The 15,632-nt window shown below is 43.0% G+C and overlaps 1 protein-coding gene across 2 annotated transcripts in view; it reads right to left on the reverse strand.

The window, feature by feature from the left end:
- Positions 1–15,632, reverse strand: part of RPRD1B (regulation of nuclear pre-mRNA domain containing 1B) — a 143,012-nt gene that overhangs the window by 24,729 nt on the left and 102,651 nt on the right. For both annotated transcript variants that reach the window (XM_073606541.1, XM_073606540.1), the window contains one exon: positions 11,413–11,522. In XM_073606541.1, the coding sequence (XP_073462642.1) occupies positions 11,413–11,522 (110 nt within the window). The remainder of the gene's footprint in view (positions 1–11,412; positions 11,523–15,632) is intronic.

Consider the following 15,632-nt stretch of genomic DNA (forward strand, 5'->3'; position numbering starts at 1 on the left):
TATCCTATTTATTGTTTGCTATACAATTTAAAAAAAAAAATCTTCAAAAGTTGTGGGCATGTTCTGTAAATTAAATGATGCAAATCCTCAAACAATCCATGTTAATTCCAGGTTGTGAGGCAACAAAACACGAAAAATGCCAAGGGCATGCACTAATGTACACACTTAGACAGGACTTTTACCCTTTTTAAAATCGATTCAGACCCCCGAGTGGGCGTTGCAGCCCACCTGGTAGAGCACTTCCATAGATGTGACTGGTCCTTTATATAGACTTCCTTTGAAAACAAACTAAATTGTAGTGCCTGATGAGAACCTGCCACATGGGACAGAATAGGGTCTCTGAAATGCATTTTCATGCAGGAAAATTGATGTATTTAAGCAGAAGTAAAATCTGTAGGCACGTGGACTCCAGTGGTGATATCTCTCTGCATAGCGTATAACTGCTCACGTTGGTTTTTTTCAGCTCACCCCCCACTGTTCCTATTATTTTGTATAAAAAAAAAAAAAAATGAAAGCCCTTACGATGGTCACACTAGGTGGTAGACTTGTAAACTTTAACAGAAAAAAATTCACCACTAAAGTCTACAGAATATAAGAGACTGGGGTTGATTTACTAAAACTAGAAAGTGTAAACTCTAGTGCAGTTGTCCATGGTAGCCAATCAGCTTCTAACTTCAGCTTGTTCAATTAGCTGATTGGTTTCTATGCAGAGCTGCACCAGATTTTGCACTCTCCAACCTTAGTAAATCAACCCCCGTCACATGATTTAAAGCTTAAGGCTGGGTTCACACAGTTGTGAGGAGCGGCTCGCAGCAGGGGGTCCGGTGCGCCCCTGTTCTCCGTTTCAGGGGCGAATCAGGTCTGATTTTTGCCTGAATTCAGACCTAAAACTAAGTCAGACACACAGGACCCTTGTGCAATGCACCCGGCCACCACGGAAATGTATGAACCGGCACCATTGAAAGCCGGACACACTCTCCTGTCATGCGAATTGGATGTGGATGAAACCCATATCCAATTCACAATAGTGTGAACTCTGCCTGAATCTAGGTTTGCAGTAATCCCATCCCTCCTTCTCTATTGAAACCGTGAAAAAAAGAAAAAAGTTCTTTTGGTTTGTCCTGCGATATCACAGGTTATTTCTTTACTTGTCCAGTGGTGATGGTGGGAATTTGGGGTCGCTATGTTACATAGTTACATAGTAGGTGAGGTTGAAAAAAGACACAAGTCCATCAAGTCCAACCTATGTGTGATTATATGTCAGTATTACATTGTATATCCCTGTATGTTGCGATCGTTCAGGTGCTTTTCTAATATTTTCTTGAAACTATCGATGCCCACTGCTGAGACCACCGCCTGTGGAAGGGAATTCCACATCCTTGCCGCTCTTACAGTAAAGAACCCTCTACGTAGTTTAAAGTTAAACCTCTTTTCTTCTAATTTTAATGAGTGGACACAAGTCTTGTTAAACTCCCTTCTGTGAAAGAGTTTTATCCCTATTGTGGGGTCACCAGTACGGTATTTGTAAATAGAAATCATATCCCCTCTCAAGCGTCTCTTCTCCAGAGAGAATAAGTTCAGTGCTCGCAACCTTTCCTCATAACTAAGATCCTCCAGACCCTTTATTAGCTTTGTTGCCCTTCTTTGTACTCGCTCCATTTCCAGTACATCCTTCCTGAGGACTGGTGCCCAGAACTGGACAGCATACTCTAGGTGCGGCCGGACCAGAGTCTTGTAGAGCGGGAGAATTATCGTTTTATCTCTGGAATTAATCCCCTTTTTAATGCATGCCAATATTCAGTTTGCCTTGTTAGCAGCAAACAGCAGGTATGTGGCTGTGTAAAGAAATCCCTCATGGGGTGAGTTCACAATAGCCTACGCAAAGTTGAATAACTAATTAATGGTAATTGAGGGGTGCCGCTCCAGATTGACAGGTATCAATGGTAGCTTTTTCAAAAAAAAAAAAAAAAGCTAATTATTTAGGTTTTCAAGTATACATAGACAAGGAAAGAGGGGGGAACAAATATATGAAAAAGCCAGTGGGAATTTATGGTGGGGGGATAGGGAATGTATGGTGGGGGGGATAGGGAATGTATGGTGGGGGGATAGGGAATGTATGGTGGGGGGATAGGGAATGTATGGTGGGGGGATAAGGAATGTATGGTGGGGGGATAAGGAATGTATGGTGGGGGGGATAGGGAATGTATGGTGGGGGGGATAGGGAATGTATGGTGGGGGGGATAGGGAATGTATGGTGGGGGGGATAAGGAATGTATGGTGGGGGGATAAGGAATGTATGGTGGGGGGATAGGGAATGTATGGTGGGGGGGGGATAGGGAATGTATGGTGGGGGGGGATAGGGAATGTATGGTGGGGGGGGATAGGGAATGTATGGTGGGGGGATAAGGAATGTATGGTGGGGGGATAAGGAATGTATGGTGGGGGGATAAGGAATGTATGGTGGGGGGATAAGGAATGTATGGTGGGGGGATAAGGAATGTATGGTGGGGGGATAAGGAATGTATGGTGGGGGATAAGGAATGTATGGTGGGGGGATAGGGAATGTATGGTGGGGGGATAAGGAATGTATGGTGGTGGGATAGGGAATGTATGGTGGGGGGGATAGGGAATGTATGGTGGGGGGGATAAGGAATGTATGGTGGGGGGGATAAGGAATGTATGGTGGGGGGATAGGGAATGTATGGTGGGGGGGATAGGGAATGTATGGTGGGGGGGATAGGGAATGTATGGCGGGGGGATAGGGAATGTATGGCGGGGGGTTAGGGAATGTATGGCGGGGGGATAGGGAATGTATGGCGGGGGGATAGGGAATGTATGGTGGGGGGATAGGGAATGTAGTCAGTATGTTCTTCTGCTGTGTGAACCCAGTGTCTTTTTTTCATTACTGTGCTGCAGGGCATATTTTTTTCCCAAAGCTGGAGTTAAGCTTCTAAAAAAAAAAAATGAAATAAAATTTGGATAGGCTGACCCTCTAAATATGACTGATTCTATAGCCTTGTATAAGATTTTATGTATTTTGTATCCATCTAAACTGTTGCTTCAGTACAGAGAATTTTAATTGGTTACTGCATTCAGCATTTACTCTTTTGCTCCTTGACTTGACTGTATGCGTCAACCCATTAACACTAACAAGTATCTCCGCAGACACCAATTAAACTCAAAACTGCCACGGAAAGCAGTTGGAATCTGATTTCCAATCTGAACAATAAAAAGTGGATGTGTTCTTGTTGACACTGAACAGACTTTTACGACAAGATTCTTTTCATGCTTTCCATAAATGCTGTTCTTGATCTCCACTGCTGTAAGCTTTCTTTGTTTACATGGACTGTGAATTACAAACTGCAAGCTAGCACTTCCTTTGCGCTGGATTCCGTGTGCGATTACCTGCTCTTGCTAGCGAATTCACACTTTTTTCATTTTAGTCACAGGTTTAATATGTGGCAAGGGAATACACAAGCTTCAAGAAGAGATTTACAAAGCAAAGATGTCATATTGACTGAGATTCTTAAATTATTGTATAGCTCGGGAGCAAGTCACTAAAACTAGCAAGCCTGCAGGCATTCTCATAGTAAAATACACAAACTACCACTGTCCATTTTTATTTTTTTAAGAGTTGCTGCGGCGGTTTTAATTTTACTTGTCCTTTTAGATGTATAGATCAGTGCAATTAAAACAAATTTTATTAGTGCGTTAATACAACTAAAGCCTTATTTTTTTTTTATTACCAAGTCCCAGTTCACACTATAATCCGCATGTGAATCGCACAGAAATCGCACTGCATTCCTGTGCAATTCACAAGCGATTTAGTGCGGTGTGATTTAAAGGATCACTAAAGATAATTAAAAAAAAAAAAAAACAAACAAACATGTTATACTTACCTCCACTGTGCAGCTCGTTTTGCACAGAGTGGCCCCGAACCTGGTCTTCTGGGGTCCCTCGGCGGCTGTCTTTGCTCCCCCCCGCAAGGACTCAACACCTTCATGCGAGTTCCCTTGCATGGTGTTGTGTGCTTGCGGGCGCGCTCCCGTGATACAGCCAGCGGCAATAGCCGCTCACTGTGTCACTCGGCCCCGCCTCCCGTCATTGGATGTGATTGACAGCAGCGCCAGCCAATGGCTGTGCTGCTTTCAATCCATCCACTGTAACCAATCAACGGCCAGGCTGAGCGTCGAAGAGGATGTCGGGGGCGAGCGCAGGACTTTCAAAGGGTCAGGTAAGTAAAACGGGGGGTGGGGGGGGTTTGGTGCTGGGGAGGCCGGTATTGTCGGGTGTTTTTTCACCTTAATGCATAGAATGCATTAAGGTGAAAAAAATTTTACCTTTACAACCCCTTTAAAGCCCATTCATTTTGAAAGGGCTCAAACTTCACCACACATCACACCAAGGAAGAGCAGGCACCTTTTTTGGAACCACACAGCAACCAGATTGCATGGTCGTTTTGTACCATATGTTCCGGTGCAGGCAAACCGTGCTGCTTTTGTGATGCATTCAGAGTGTTGTTAACTTGTATTGACACCTGCAGCAGAATGCAAACACAGTGCGATTGCAATGCGGTGCAGGAAACGCGCAGGGATCACCGTGTTTCTTGCACCGCATACATGTGAACCTAGACTTAAGGAACAAACATGTTATACTTATCTGCTCTGTTGCAGTGGTTTTGCACAAAGCAATATAAACAAAATAATTCTGCGCTGCCAGAGAAAAGACAAGCAGCTAACACAACCAACAAGGGTAAGGTTTCTTACATTGGACTTCTTTATACTCTCATAGCGCTACACTTATTTTTGTTTTTTTTATTGTTTTGCACAAAGCAGCCCAGATCCTCCTCTTCTCTGGTCTCTCTTCTGTGATCTTGGCTCCTCCCTCCTGTTCAGTGCCCCCACAGCGAGCAGCATGCTATGGAGGCAACTGAGCCGAGCCACAGCTCCCTGTGTCCATTCAGACACGGCCCTGCCCCCCCTCTCCCCTGATTGGCTAGCTGACTGTGTCTCAGCCAATCAGGAGGGAGAATCTCGGACGGTTGAGACACTCGTGGACATCCCTAGACAGAGAGGGAACTCAAGTAATTATTAGGGGGGCTGCTGCACACAGAAGGCTTTTTATCGTAATGCATAGAATGCATTAAGATAAAAAAAAACCTTCTGCCTTTACGATCTGAACTCCAATCTTGCAATCCATCTTGCACCGTTGTAAAGACTCCTCTCTAAAACTGAAATGGCTTACTCCGATTTCCTTGAGCTTCTCACAGTGTGCATTAGAAGCTGCCGAAACTCAGATCAGAGCTTGCCTCATTTCCCGAGATCTTTCTCCCCAGCCTGACTGTCCTTGGCCCAACCCTTTTATTCACTGGAATTCCATTCTTTCATCCATGAGGCCTCAGCATTAAAAGTAGTCATTACCTAGGGTGGTGTCTGTGCATTCAAATGTCTGTCTGGAGGAGTGATCATCACTATGCAGACTGCATCAACCTTTCAAGGAATTTAGATATTTGCACAACTCTGCCCAAGAGCCAGCCAACTGCTTGCAGGGTTGAGGGCTCGAGAGGCGTACTTAGGCAGGGTCCTGTTAAGCAGGCCATAGGTGGATCGAATCTTCGCTCGCTCAGCAGGGACCGGCCGAGATTTGATATATCTATGGGCAGGCTGATTGTACCCAAGTTGATCCATTGATCGATAATCGGCCAACTAATCGATTATGAAAATAATTGTTAGTTGCAGCCCTAATATGTGTAGCGCCCTGCTGCTCCTCTTATCAGCCATGAACTGCCTGCATTGCACAGAAAAGATCCGGTGATGACATCACTGGGCCTGAAACGTGGGTTTTTTTTGGGGTAATGTAAATGTTTACTATACCAATGCATACGGTATGTGAGTTTTAATTATAGGTAAACCTTAAGAATGCAGGCCGATTCTTTTTCCAATAAATAATGTATATAGGTCATGAAATGTGAATCTATTGACAGGTAAAAAAAGCTGCAACAATTTTAGGGTTCAAAGTGTTGCCACCAAGAACCTCATTTTCTGTCCCCAACATCATTTGGTCACATGCTCTGTGCAGACAAGAAGACCAGACTGACTAATGCTTTTCTTTATCAGGAGTTACATGAGGCAATTCGAACTATGCACAGTAAAAAAAAATAGCAGCACACATTCATTTCAAAACCTTGACTTTTGCTAAAATAAAATTAAAAATTAAAAAAAAAAAAAAAAAAAAAAAAAAAGGCTCCCATTTACCCCTCTTGGGGCTGAATTCACACCGTGGATTTACTAAAACTGGAGTGTGCAAAATCTGGTGCAGCTGTGCATGGTAGCCAATCAGCTTCTAAGTTCAGCTTGTTCAATTAAGCTTTGACAAATACCTGGAAGCTGATTGGTTTCTATGCAGAGCTGCACCAGATTTTGCACTCTCCAGTTTTAGTAAATCCACACCTGTGTGGGCTGACAGACATTTTACTGCATTGTAAAATGCCTGTCCCCACTAGGACATACAGAACACAATTGTTACCTGTGTGTCCCATTCCCACTGCAACTCAGCCTGGAGCTGCATTTTATTGCAGTGTGCCAAATCGCATGGCACTGTACAGCACTGCAGCACATTAAACTGCTGTACATTGCCATGAATGAAGTGTATGTTTTGTTCACTTCCCATAAAGTTTGTACCAAAAAAAATAAAATAAAAGGGGGAGCCATGTGATGTGCTGAATCGCGCACTACACTGCCCCTTACCACATCCAGAAACAGACAACTGCAGGAGCAGTTAAAAAAAAGCACTCCTGCAGCTCTCCGTTCCTGTGCGAATTCACACATGTGCAAATTGGATGCGGGTTTTCCAGCATCCAATTCGCATGACAGGCAAGTGTGACCAGCTCTCAATGGTAGACAAATCACATATGTCCGGGATGGCCGCGGTCCGCATTGAAAACATGTCCTGTGCGTCTTCTGGTCCGTTTCAGGTGCGAATTCAGGCTAAAATTCAGACCCAATTCGCACCTGAACCAGTGAGCAGGCACGCACCAGACCCCAGGCACACCCGCGGCAGGACATGTGTGAACGAAGCCTAATGCCGCGTACACGCGACCGGTTTTGCCGGCGGACTAAACTCCGAAGGTTACTGCGACGGAACTCTATTCAAGCGGTCTTGCCTACACACGGTCACACCAAAGTCCGACCTAAGTCCTACCGTCCAGAACGCGGTGACGTACAACACATACAACACATATGACGGGACTAGAAAAAGGACGTTCAATAGCCAGTAGCCAATAGCTTACGTCTCGTACTTGCTTCAGAGCATGCGTCATTTTTGGTCCATCGGAATAGCATACAGACAAGCGGTTTTCCCGATAGGAATTGGTTCAGTCGGAAAGATTTAGGACATGTTCTATTTCTAGGTCTAAGAAGGTCCGATGAGGCCGTCTGACTTTTTCTATCGGCCATTCCGCTCGTGTGTACGCGGCATTAGTGTTTATTTTGGTCAAAGAAGCCACCCATTAGATTGAAGCCCAACAAGAGTGACTTGGGAGGTAAAAGTGGTCTGGGACAAACAAACCTTCCCAGAAAAGTCAAGATTTGCATAATAATTTCAGCTTCCAATATTTGATAGTTTAAACATGCTCTTTGCTTAGGCCCTTTCCATCATATGTTTACATTCATTCAGCAAGAATTGTGAAATACTTTAGAGTAGTAACCAATTCATATTAGTATGGACCATAGCCTTGCCTTCACACCAAGTTTGGTGGCTGAAGCCCACCTCAATTCTCCATTTTTATTTTCTAGATACAACGCTATTTTTCTTCTCCTCATCCTTGAAGGTGAATCAATTTTTGCGTGCTCAACAAGATTCCAGTATGACACAGTGTGCGGGTTTATCTGAGAGCACAGGATGAAGAAAGACAGGCATGATCGAGTACTCTGGTCCTCCAACACCAACATATCTTTATCTGAAAGCAAACTAACATTTAACATGACAGCCTGTCTCCGTGGCGGTTCTGCGCTAAGGAGACACTTCACATTGTTTATATCAGGCGTAAATTAGGCTCGCTAACCCACACATTTATAAGACCTTTGGCAAATCTCAGAATGTAAACCATTTTTGTGCTGGCGCACTTAATTAGTTGGATCTTATTTCCTACTAAGGACAGAATCTGAACATGTGATGTATATCAGTACAATATACAACCAAGTTTGTATATAAACAGGTTGACGCTGACAAATAGCTGGAAATGTAATCTGTTTTGAAGGCAAATTATTTAAAAAAATGTTATGCAGTCTGTTCTGCCGTCCATTGTAACAAAGCCCCGCCTCCTCCTCATCTGTGATAGACGGAACGCTGATACAGTTTCCCAGCATTCTATCAGTGTTCCTCCATCACAGACCAGGAGAAGGCGGGGCTTTGTTACAATGGACGGCCGAACAGACTGCATAACACAGCGGGAGACACGCTGTTTTAGCAATGAAAGGTATGGATCACTTGAGTATAAGCCGAGGGGGGGTTTCAGCCTAAAAAAAAAAAAAAAAAAACGGCTGAAAAACTCAGCTTATACTCGAGTATATACAGTAAGCCCTATTATGCTTTACCACCCAATCCAGGAAGCTGCCATCTTGCCTCTGTTTGATCTGCAGTTGCCATGGTTTCTGTGCATGTGATCAGCTATAACACCAGCTACTTGATGGCTTGAATGTTCAGTTGAGAGCTAACATATACATATCATATCATTTATGCAATATAAATGAAAAAAGACCGAACCCTTTTAAAAACAAACCAAAATATTTGACTTTCTACCCCAAAAAAAAATCCAATAAATTAAAAAAAAAAAAAAATCCTCATAAATGTAGGCCAAAATGTATTCTGCTCCATGTCTTTGGTAAAAAAAAAAAGAAAAAAAAAACCCAATAAGTGTATATTAATTGGTTTATGTGAACATTCTAGCATCTACAAACTATTGTAAATACTGGAATGTTGATTTTTTAATTTTATTTTTTATACTAATAATGGCGGTTCTCAGTGACCTATAATGGGACTGCGATAATGCGGCAAGCAATCTAACACTCACACCGTGGGAACTGGTTAACTGACACTAACATCACCAGTGACACTAATACAGTGATCAGTGCCAAGACACGGTCACTGTACTAATGACACTGGCTGGGAAGGGGTTAACATCTGAGTAATCAAGGGGTTAAGTGTGTGCCTAACAATGTGTAATTTGTGTAATGTGTGCTGCTTTTTACTAAAGAACGCTTTGTTTCTTCTGTCTGCTTTGCAGGGAGAAGAACACAGAGATTGTTCCCTCTGTACAGAGCCCCTTTAATGTTTGTCATTACAGGGCTCTGGGATGTGATTGGACACAGCCGATCAGCAGGTCCGGGCCATGAATCATTGGCTGGGACCTGCTGACTAAGTCCCACTGTGTTCAATCACAGCAGAGCTAGCAAGTGGGGGCGTGTTTGCACGCCCTGAACCCAGAAGAAAGCCACGACATATAGGCAAGTTACGGTGCCTGTACCAGTTGCCCATCCACAGTATTTGTACTTGTTGGACCTTGAGAGATTATTCACTGGTTGTGCATCAACCACTTGACGACCAGTGATGTACCAGTATGTCGATGGACTTCAAGTGGGTATACCGGGGATGATGCCTGAAGCTGCATCATCTAAATAGCTGCTGGATTGCTTTTATAAGAGCGCTTCCACCTGGCTCATCATAGAGACCTGAACAGCTCTGTTCGCCTCTATGATACAGGAACCTTGAAGCGATGAGCATACATCACTTCTGGTTTCCAGGCCAGAAACCTCACCATTTTTAAAAATGAAAAGCATTTGAGCACACTGATCTTAGTATGATCAAATGCTTTTAAAGGGAGAGGAGGGATCTGGGGTCTAATAGACCCTAGATCTCTCCATAAACAGTACCTGTCACTGGTTATTGCTATTACAGGGGATATTTATATTCCCTGTGATAACGATAAAAGCGATAAAAAAACAAAAAAAAACACTTTAAAGAGCCTCGTCCTCCCATGCTCGCGTGCACACGTGTTGGTCCCACATGCACGCAAACAGCGATTGTCACACATATGTGAGGTATCACCGCGAACATCAGATCATGGACAGTTTTTCCAGCACCAGACCTCCTGTGTAAAGTGGTAACCATGCTGTAAATGCTTTTAAAGCGTCACCTATGGATGGTAAAATTTACGTTGTTTGTGGCTGTTGCATGGGCGTACACAATTTTAAAGCGTGACATATTTGGTATCCATTTATTCGGGGTAACATCTTTTAAATGTTCCCAAACAATTGCGTATTATATTGTGTTTTTAATGCATTACAATTTTTTTAAAAAGTGTATTTTTTCTAAAACAAATTAAATTAAAATAAAATAAAAAATGCTAGGCAAATACCGTGTGACATAAAAAATTGCAACACCCACCAATTTATTCTCTAGGCCCTTTACTTCAAAAAATATATATAATGTTTCCATTAAATTTTCTAGCAAAAAATACTGATTGTTACAAGCAAACAGAAAGTGCCAGAAAAGGCTTGGTCTTCACGTGATTAAACATGGTCATGTCTACTGAGGTAACCTCAGCTGGAAGGTGGACTTCAGTTCTGTCTTAGCACAGCCAATACAACTTAGCTGATACCAACTGATAAATGATACAGCCTCCAATTATGAATGGCAGGTCACAGTAAAGATTATACATAACCTGCAACCCTTCACTACTGCGCAGGTTAGCCCACAAGCTGTAACTGCTTTAAAAGCAAATATAGATTTAGTTAAGAAGTTGCACTGATAAGTAGTTGTTGATTAGTGTTCGTTTGCTCTCGATGAATGGCGTATAACAAAACTTTATTCATGGCTCAGTCTGACGTTCTACCACCACCTGGCTTTCTCCTGACTTTCAGAAGTACAGCACCGATGAGGCACTCTGTCTCACTACATGCAACTAGCTCCACAGAACTTGATCTATAAGAAGAGGAAAGCCTCTAAAGTTAGCAGTATGACTGATCTTTCCAGTCAAAGCCTCTAAGCTTGTACATATGCAAAGGAAATAAGAGGTATCGCTCCCCTGAGAGAACTCTTTTCTGCTTTAACTTGGCTTTGGTAGTCTTTTAAAGCTTTGGATGAAATCTAGCACATTGACCTGACGTTACTTTCTTCTACTCTTTACTTGGAAAATAATTTAATAAACTAGTTGATGCTGAGCAGATTTTTCTTGGAACGTTTATTTCCTAGTCAGGGCAGAGGTGAACATGTCCTTGTATGGCCATGCTAAAAGATGCTCCCGACAGATGTGTTAGTGTTTGTCCTGACACAGCAATATATGAGAATAACTGGTGTTAATGAGCATGGCTAGTGGCTCTTCTTCATGGTGTTGACAGTGATGTGAGAACATACCAGGAGAAGACCAGTAGTAGGATCCCGAGGGGAGTAGCTGCCCGGATAATCATCATCCTCTTCTTGGACCTGCTGAAAACTGCGTTTCAACGATGCCTTCTCCTCGACCACTACAAAGTGAGATGAAGTTTATTAACATAAGTCAATTAAAAATATTTACTTCAATATCTGAGATGCTAACAGGAACATAAAACCACTGGATTAAAGAATAATTACCAAATCCATTATTTAGTAATGGGGTTAAAGTATTACTAAACCCAGGAGCCTGCATGCACTATATCTGGTCTCCCACAGTACACAGAACATGGAAATTATTTTAGTAAATATAAACTGCTAATTTCCTTTTCTCGTCAGCAGTGTATAGAAGTCTTGTGACTTCTATCTTCTTGTAGGAGGAGTTTTCATTCTCCCCCGACTGTCCTATATGGCTGCAGGACCCCTGACCCTCTTGTCTGCACAGTGCTGATAGGCCCTGTGCTGATCACATGCACCCCTCCAAGAAAGGGAACAACTCTCTAGCAATTCACACCAAACTGAGCATGTGCAGAGTGCCCCCAAAGGCTCTGTACTATTAGGAGATGGATTAGGGACTGTGGAAAAAGGCGAGGATCAGAGAAGACAGGCTGAAACAGCCATTTTACACAATGCAGAGGATCAACCCCTTAGGTTGCACAGTGAGTATAACAAGCACGCTTTAAAGTTTACTGCATGTACAGACTTATTTTACTGTTGTGGGTTTAGTAACACTTTAATTTACTAGGGGTTGAGACTATTCACTTAAAATTACCTCTCATGAACATACAATGAAAAATCACAGCTTCTATATCCTATAAGGGCACTTTATTGTTGTTACATATACATTGTACATTCACATCAGTCCCTACCCTCAAGGACCTTACAATCTAAGGTCCCTAACTCACATTCATATACTTTTTTTTTTTTTTTTTTATAGACTCTTGACTTCTTTTAATAGAACTTGGGTTTCATCGTTTTGGGATTATAGTGGTTTATTAAGCAGCTTTAGGTTTGGTACTGATCGGACATTTTACATTCATATGCTAGGGCAAATTTAGACAGAAGCCAATTAACCTACCAGCATGTCTTAGGACTTTTACACTGGTTCGCCTTCAAAGCTGCCAGTAAAACACCTATGCTTTAATAGAGCGGTTTTGTGGCACTTTTGCAGCGTTTGCGGTGCGTTTTTTAAAGGATATGTGACTTAAAAACTGCACCAAAAATGCTTAGGGGGGGATTGAGGTGCTTCCCATTCATTCCAATGGAGGGGAGCGTTTTTTTTCTTTTAGGAGGTGCACCGAAATTTCAGCGGCCGCAACATATTGGTCGAAAATTGTGTTTTTGGCGTTCTGGCGGAAAGAAAAGGGTGTTGACAATGGCACTAAAAAGAGGGTGGCCTGCCCCAGTGGCACACATTGCGGGGTGTCATCCTGGCACACCCCTGTCAGAGTCCTCCCCTCCTTCCTCTTCTCCCCATGTGTATCACGCAGAGCGGCGATCTCCTGCTGTGTGATGGAGCTTTAATCTGAAATGTTCGGCAGCCCTTATAACAAAGTCGCGCCTCCTAGACAGGCTCCGGTGATAGATGGCACACTGATCTAATGCCGGGAGATTGAATCAGTGTGAAGGGTATCATAGGAGCTGGTCTAGGGGGCGGGAATTTGTTACAGCGGCCGCCCGGCGATTCAAATCCAGCTCCGTGACACAGTGGGAGATCGCCGCTCTGTGATTGGGGCACTGGTGAGGCTGCATTTCATGGGCACTGGTGAGGCTGCATTTCATGGGCACTGGTGAGGCTGCATTTCATGGGCACTGGTGAGGCTGCATTTCATGGGCACTGGTGAGGCTGCATTTCATGGGCACTGGTGAGGCTGCACTGATCTCTTGTATCATGTCTGCAGTCTCTGACCATCTCCTGTATCATGTCTGCTCTAGAGGTGCACTAAATGGAATTTTTTCTAATACTATTAGCAATGTGTTTAAGTTTAAGTAAGAGATTGCAGACATGATGCAGGAGATGGTTACAGATGGAGGACATGATACAAGAGATGGTCAGAGACTGCAGACTGCATTTTTCTTAAACTTTTCATTCACTAAAAGGTGCCAATAATGGCTGACAATAAATTCATATTAATTTATATTGATGATATTAATTAAAAAGTCAAATATAATTATATAAAAATATATTTTTAAAAACTGTCATTTTCGGTTTCGGCTAAGTGCATCCTGCATTTTCGGAACCAAAATTACCATTCGGTGCAGCTCTAGTTTTTTAAGCTCCCCAAACATGCGCCAAAGATGCTGCAAGCAGGATTTTTTTTCACCGCAACGAATATGCACTACCCCAGTGAGAAAACATTCATTGACTTTAAAAGGGAAGCATTTTACTTGAGCTTTTCAGGTGCTTTTGTTTAACACAAAAGCGCTTGAATAACTCCTTAGGGTGAAAGGGTCCCTAACAATTTGTTAGGACAGATAGGTTTCACATCTAGTTTACAACTTATAATGGGATCTGCCAGCATAGTGAAGATAGTGTTAACGCAGCCAACTTGTCCCCTCAAAAACAAAGAGAACCAAGTAGGATTTTTCAGTGCTGGGAGTATCAGAAAGGAATACGGTATTTAAAATAGTAAGCAGCAATTATAAAAATATTTTGAAGTCAGACTGTACTAAAGAGAACATTTAACAACTATAAAGTAGGTGTTATCCCAAATTGGTTGCAAAGGTGGAAACACATTTTAAGGTTCACTTTGAATAAACAACATTGCAAGGGAAATCAATATTAAAGCAAATCTGCACTGCATCGGAGCACCACAAACCAAAACCACCATTTTGTATTTTGAGAAATCACTTTGAAAAACACCCCCTAGCATTTCTGGGCGATATCCATTTTGAATAAGGGCTTACTGAAGAAGCCCAATAGGAGGGCGTAACACATATGGGGGGGGGTTGAAGCCTGTGACATTACATAAGGAGTTTTTGCTGCATCCCACATACAGTGAGGGAAAAACATATTTGATCCCCTGCTGATTTTGTACGTTTGCCCACTGACAAAGAAATGATCAGGCTATAATTTTAATAGAAGGATTATTTTAAGAGTGAGAAACAGAACAAAAAAAATCAGCAATCAGCAAGATTTCTGTCTCCCAGGTGTCTTCTATACAGGTAATGAGCTGTGATTAGCACTCTTAAAGGGAGTGCTCCTAATCTCAGCTTGTTACCTGTATAAAAGGCACCTGTCCACAGAAGCAATCAGATTCCAATCTCCCCACCATGGCCAAGACAAAAGAGCAGTTCAAGGATGTCAGGAACAAGATTGTAGACCTACACAAAAATGGAATGAACTACAAGACCATCGCCAAGCATCTTGGATAATCTCCCTCGGTCTGGGGCTCCATGCAAGGTCTCACATCGTGGAGTTTCAATGATCATGGGAACAATGAGGAATTAGCCCAGAACTACACAGGAGAATGTGGTCAATGATCTCCAGGCAGCTGGGACCATAGTCACCAAGAAAACGATTGGTAGCACACTACGCCGTGAAGGACTGAAATCTTGCAGCAAGGTCCCCCTGCTCAAGAAAGCACATGTACAGGTCCATCTGAAGTTGTTTTATTGAACATCTGAATGATTCAGAGGAGAACTGGGTGAAAGTGTTGTGGTCAGATGAGACAAAATCGTGCCCTTTGGAATTAACTCAACTCGCCGTGTTTGGAGGAAGAGGAATGCTGCCTATGACCCTAAGAACACCATCCCCACCGACAAACATGGAGGTGGAAACATTATGCTTTGGGTGTGTTTTTCTGCTAAGGGGACAGGACAATTTCACCGCATCAAAGGGACGATGGACCGGGTCATGTACCATCAAAATCTTGGGTAAGAACCTCTTTCCAGGGCATTGAAAATGGGTCATGGATGGGTATTCCAGCATGACAATGACCCAAAACACACAGCCAAAGTAACAAAGGAGTGGCTCAAGAAGAAGCACATTAAGGTCCTGGAGTGGCCTAGCCAGTCTCCAGACCTTAATCCCATAGAAAATATGTGGAGGAAGCTGAAGGTTCGAGTTACCAAACGTCCGCCTCGAAACCTTAATGACTTGGAGAGGCTCTGCAAAGAGAAGTGGGACAAAATCCCTCCTGAGATGTGTGCAAACCTGGTGGCCAACGTCCGACCTCTGCGATTGCCAACAAGGCTTTTGCCAT

The sequence above is a fragment of the Aquarana catesbeiana genome, linkage group LG12 (assembly GCF_042186555.1).
Source record: "Aquarana catesbeiana isolate 2022-GZ linkage group LG12, ASM4218655v1, whole genome shotgun sequence".
In the NCBI taxonomy this organism is placed as follows: Eukaryota; Metazoa; Chordata; class Amphibia; order Anura; family Ranidae; genus Aquarana; species Aquarana catesbeiana.